Genomic DNA, 5,967 nt, shown 5'->3' on the forward strand with positions numbered 1-5,967 from the left:
GAGAGTTATACATTGACTTTGTTGTATACCTAAAAGTTTATATTGACTTAATCAAGTTTGATTTAATAATACTAATGTTAATATGTAATCAAACTCGCCAAATTAGGCCAATGACTAATATCAGAAAGCTTGACTCGACTTGTTAAGCTATTGTAATGGTTTGAATTTTTCTCAAACTTGGATAGAATTAAGCCTAAAAGATATTGATCATATTTAAGATTTAAGCATAATTATACTGTTGATCTATTATGAGGTTAAAAATATTAACTTGGCAGTTTATAATTCTTGTGAAAACATATGCATGCGTGCGGGAACAAAGAGGGAAAGAAATGAAACGGGATTTCCCCCAAAAACGGTGCTCTCAACTCTCATATTGAGAATTAATGAGTTCCATACATTAACTCTATATGTGTACTTACATAAACTTTGATAAAAAAAATGAAGAAAAAAAGAAGTATAAAACAGTTCCGTGAGATCTCCACCACAAATGAGTAAACAAAATCCAAAAGCATTTGATTGATTTAAAACACTGTCAAAATACTCAAAGCTAGCAATTAATTGGTCTGGTCTCTATTATCAGAACCAGCTGATCCAGAAGTGTTCTTGGAGATGGCAAACGGAAATGAAGGCTGGACATGCATCAAGCTCCCCGTCTGCGAATTTGAAGACGACGATCTGTTTAAGTAGCTGGATGCGCAGCCGTTCCCGTTCTGCCCACGAGTCTCACCTCCACCGCCCACCATTGACGCAATTGCCGCAGCTATTACTGACTGGAAACTGGGATCCGACGCAATTGCCTTTGTCAAGGTATCTGTTAAGGACTGCTGGGAAGAAGAAGAAGAAGAAGAAGAAGAAGAAAAAGAAGATTGATATACATGCTCATGGGATTGTTTTCCGGGATTCAAATGCCCATTGATAGTGTGGGTTTTGTTGTAAGGCAGTACCGAGGTATGGCCGAGGTACCCGTTGCCCCAAACTGTGGGAAGAAGGTTGGTTTCGGAGGAAGAGAAGCTGAGGCTCGTAGAAGGGAGTCTTGGGGCGAAAGGGAAGGAAGGCGGTAACCGGTGCGGCGGCGCGGTTAGGTCTAGAGTAATTGTTGGGAAGGCAGGGGATGAGGAGTGACTGAGGGAGTAGAGATGTCTTGGTCTAGAGTTTATGTGATCATTAGTGAAGGGTACTGTATTATTGAATTGCAGGCCATGGAGGTGATCAGTGGGAGGAGGTGTAGTGTTGGGGGAGGAGGAAGAGCCAGCGTTTAGCATGGAAACGGCGGCAGAGGTGGTGGAAGCCATGGCTGTGGCTGCAACTGGCAGTGGGTGGTTGTGTGTTCCCTCGTAGGTGGTGATCAGTATGGACATGTCCTCAGCACATCTTTGCACCTGAATTGAGTTTCAGAAAACAATAAATTAAGAGTTGGATTTTTCACTCTTTTTTTTTTTTTTTTTGAGGAAAGTGAAAATTAGCTTTATTAATCAATGGGGATTGCAAAGAATTAAGGAAGATTCTTTTAAAAGAAGAGTATTAGAGACAATGTTTGGAGACCCTTCTAGCAAAAACTTAAAAATGGTTCGTAATGGAATTGAAGATTTTTGATGAGATCTTTGGAGTTCAAAATGGGTGAAAGCAAATTCATTGAAATGAGTTCTTCAGAATTAAAATATTATCAACAATACCTATCACGTTGACTACTTGCGGTTTTACAATTAATTCTATATGTTTTTTGGGGCAGAAATCTTGAGTAGACTAATCTTTGAGAGATTGGAGTGCTAAAAAAATTACGCTCTAACATTCACTGCAAGAAATGGAATGAAATTGGGAGGAAATATAATCGAATTTATCTTGATTTCATCTTACTCTCCATTCAAAATTTCATTCTATCCTTACCTAATTTCATTCTACAAATTACTTTTGTACAAAAACTTTGTAATTGTTATAAAGAAAGCTGACATATAATTTTCTCCTCAACCATTTCGAAGTTTATTGAGTAGGTTGTGTGTAAACATCTTAATAAGTGTAATTATAAAGTCTGCATATAGTAGTCAAGCTTTGTTGCTCTATACAATAACTTGTTGGACACACAAGCTCTTTGATTTCCTTATTTGATAGGTGCACAAAAACTTTCAGTAGAGAAAAGAAGATGGTACCTGTTTTCTTACGGGGCACGCTGGTGCAACCGTGCAGCGATAATATGCTCGTGGGCATGGATTCCCTTTTGCAATTTTCTGTCCATATTTCCTCCATTGGCATCCATCATTCATCTGCACAAAATCAATTTAAAATTTCATTGGATTTACTCAAATTAAGCACATCTAATGCATGTTAATTAATTAAGATATATACATATAATAAAATTAAGGAGATCATCAAGGTTTTATATATGGACGAACCGTTGGTGTATCACATCTGGCTCTCACAGAAACCCTAGCTCTCTTCACTTGGGATTGTTCTGAAACATCACCATTATCATCTCCATTTGATCTCATTGTCTTTGGAATTTTACTGGGTGGCCATGTTTCTCCTGCTTCCTCCATGTCCTTCGTTCCTTCTGAGCTGTTCTGGCTTGGCTCCAAATCTGCCTTCTTAGTAGATACATCAAATTTTAAGTCTAGTCCAAGACCTCCAAGGCCTTCCTTCAAGCACTCCTGTTGTTCATTATCTCTGCTTGTAGTTTTGGGAGAGTTGTTGCTCATGCTGTTGTCATTATCCTTTTTAGGCTCGTCATGACTCGGACTTCTTCCGAGTCTGAGAGATACAAGTTCAGGCTCATCCTCGTCGATTTCTACATGGGCTATTGCCGAGTTGGTACGTTTCTTTGATTCTTGTTTAAGGACATCAAAAAAACGTGTTTGGAGAGACCGGTAATCTTTTTCGATCTGTTGTAACATCGTCTTTAGCCTTTCGTTTTCTTTTGTCACCTCACCCATTTCCGCTTTCGCTATTTGGAGTTCATCCTCCTGTATTAAGCAACAGAAGATATATTACTTATCATATATGATTATAAGAACTTAAATTTCGCCCAATTTAAATTAATTAATTTAGAAAAAAAAGCAAGGATAAAATGAAAATGAAAATTTAATAGTTGCACAACTTAATTGGATCCTTTGCTGACAATATTAGAGAGAGACTAAACTAATTTTGTTCAAAATTCATCATCAAAGTGGGTCTTATATATATATATATATTAATTATTTACCTCTTCGGTAGTGCCTGAATTAATCACGTGGTTGGGTGATGCCTTTAAACCTTCCTTATAGATTTGTACTCCAATTCCAACCTATAACACAATAAAAGGCAACAATAAGGAACTCCATCATGTTGAAATTCATGTATAAATATATTTGCGGCAACCCTAATTAGCTACAACTGCGAATTAAACTAAACATGAACTACACAAACTACATATATGACTAAATTAAACATTAGAAGTGTAGTTTGCCTAGCTTAATCATGAAACCTATTAACACATCCCCACCGAAACAGAAAAGAGCATGAGGGGAATTGAAAGAAGGTAAAATCAAAGTCTTGACATATGTTCTTTCATCAAATAACACTATATATAGATCGACCATGTTATTCAACAAGGATAAATTAGGCGAACAATTGATCCCGGCCCCATATCTACTACCAAGCACCCATAGAGAATAAGAAAAATCTTGAGTTAAAGAAGAAGACTAAGAAAAGCAGCAATCAATTCATGTTCAAACAAAAACATGGATAGGTATACATACATGTGATAAGGGTAATTAACAAGATAAGAAAGACAACTACTATACGTACTCCTTGGGAAGAGCAGGCATCTTGATCAGGGGCATGTGCAATCATATCTTGATGATCTTGTGGTGCACCTGCAGGTGGGCTGCGTGTCTTCAACGTACACGAGTAATCCATTATTACGACTGGTACCCACACAATTGACTTGCCTGTACTCTCTGAATCAAGTTAGCTCTGTATAGCTCTTTCTCCTTTATCAGTTTGCAGCCCATATATCTGATGGACATCTCAATCTTTCTGCCTCCATATTTATATATTTCTTCAGTTCATATGTATGGTAATATATATATATATATAATAAATATTGACTAAACTTTTATAAGTAAACAAATCAAAATCCAAGTACCCATCTTTCACCCATTGCGCTGGCACCACCTCCCCATTGTCAACAGCTACCCGCTCTCTCTAGTTCCTCCTCCTCTGCTTTTACTTTCTTGTTCTCCATCATACACTTATAAAAATAAAAACTATATAATATTTATAATAAAAAACTAACTTCAGAAGAAATGTTCAACTTCAACGTTTAGACGAGAGAGAGAGAGAGAGAGAGTGAGAGAGAGAGAGAGAGGATGTAAATGAGCGTTAATGTCTAATCTAGGTTGGACTATATATCTAATGTTTGAAGGTTCGTACGGGGAGGACGTCACATGGAAGGGGGGGTGGCGGTCAAAGGTCAATGGTTCTCAAGGGGAGGGGTGGTGGGGAGGCGGTTGCCGGTGACTTGTGCGCGTGGGTGGCTCATAGCTTAGCTTGTTGCATGCTGTATGGGGTTGGATTAAGACTACTGGTGATGTCAGGTTCCGGTCAATGCGCTAGTATTAAAAAAAAATTAATTAATTAATTAGGCGCAGGGAGACGTGGTTAATTATACTATTGTCTAAGAGAAGCCATTGACCTCTCTTTTTGTTTACGCCTTTTAAAAAAAATAAAAATAAAAAATTAAATACCTCCTTATCTGCATAGATTAATTAGTAGTTAATCATATCAAACAGCTCCCCCCACCATAATTAAACAATTATTTACAGTTATTATAATTATAATAATGTTATTACTTAATGATAATATATGTACCAAGTGGGATTCTCTGCCCCTAGGTCAACCTCTTTGAAATAATATGGAGAAAATTTACGACTCAGAAGGCTTAGTTTTGTCATGACATGTGATATTTTTGTTTTTGTTTTTGCTAGGCCATGTACAAGAGAGTTAAGCTTGATTTATACTGCAACTTTTTTGATTGTGATTTATTTGCACAAGGAATGTTGGGAATTAACAATAAATTTCCGAAACTTGTAAGAAACAAAATAGAGAAAGAATACATATCAAAGAAAAATCAATTACACGCACAACACAGTATTTACGTGGTTTGACAATTTTACTTACGTCCACAGAGTTGCAGAGATTTCACTATTATTAGGAAAAAAATATAGAGAGTGCGACGGTACAATACTCTCTCTCTTTCTCTCGCTCTCTTCGCTTCATGGAGTAAGTCTTAGGATATAAATCTTTCATTAAAGAAAAGTTGGGTCATCATCCAAATCGAACGCAACTAGGCTCTACAAATTCCAACAAGGAAGTGACTTAAATGCCTGTTAGACGTCTAAAAACACATGAACCAAAATAAAAAGACAAAGAAACAAAAATTGTGACAGAAAATTCGATACTTTATTTTCTATTTTTGTTCCTTTAACATGTTTTATGAAGTCACAACCACTCATTTTTGTTAGATCAACAATTCCAGTCTTGTAGCATCCACATGACAAGAACAGAAATAGTAGATAGATGAAGATAAAAAAGACACCGTATAAAAAAGTAGACATATTCATATGCCTGACGCAGGTTTAATCATCTGAAATTATCGTATAATATTATATGTAGTATATAAATGTGATTAATATTGATAATATTATTGCTATAGTAAATTAAAGTAATATGACATCTATAATTTATTAAATGGCCAAGATGAATAAATTCTACACATTTTCAAAGAAAAGTTAAGGATTGTATTTGTTTCCATAGCCTATTTTCCAACTTAACCGTCCAATAACCTCACTGAAGGATCAATATAGATGTAACTCATATGATTTCTTTCTATGTTAGAATTATGCACAGAAGTTTCGAAATCTTGAGACTTTATGATAAGTATAAATAAGAGAGAATATATGAAATGTAATTTTAGTAATGGGAGGAGGAATATTA

At 36.0% G+C, this 5,967-nt stretch overlaps 1 protein-coding gene across 1 annotated transcript; it reads right to left on the minus strand.

Moving 5' to 3' along the window:
• Positions 1-331: 331 nt before the first annotated feature.
• Positions 332-4,352, minus strand: LOC131159195 (probable WRKY transcription factor 72). Its single transcript, XM_058113916.1, has 6 exons — positions 4,118-4,352; positions 3,778-4,008; positions 3,194-3,274; positions 2,388-2,954; positions 2,145-2,258; positions 332-1,379 (listed from the first exon to the last, which is right to left on the minus strand). The coding sequence occupies exons 2-6, from the start codon at positions 3,886-3,888 to the stop codon at positions 555-557; spliced, it is 1,698 nt and encodes a 565-aa protein (XP_057969899.1). The 5' UTR covers positions 3,889-4,008; positions 4,118-4,352; the 3' UTR covers positions 332-554.
• Between the last annotated feature and the right edge of the window lie 1,615 nt (positions 4,353-5,967).

This window comes from Malania oleifera, chromosome 1, assembly GCF_029873635.1.
Source record: "Malania oleifera isolate guangnan ecotype guangnan chromosome 1, ASM2987363v1, whole genome shotgun sequence".
NCBI lineage: Eukaryota > Viridiplantae > Streptophyta > Magnoliopsida > Santalales > Ximeniaceae > Malania > Malania oleifera.

What these genes read in the sequence shown, in the direction of transcription:
- LOC131159195 (XM_058113916.1), bottom strand. Translation starts at nt 3,888, where the DNA reads ATGGATTACTCGTGTACGTTGAAGACACGCAGCCCACCTGCAGGTGCA. An exon ending in CCAGATGTGATACACCAACG is followed by an intron (nt 2,259 to 2,387) that starts GTTCGTCCATAT and finishes GATTTTGTGCAG; the next exon opens with ATGAATGATGGATGCCAATG. An exon ending in CGTGCCCCGTAAGAAAACAG is followed by an intron (nt 1,380 to 2,144) that starts GTACCATCTTCT and finishes AACTCAATTCAG; the next exon opens with GTGCAAAGATGTGCTGAGGA.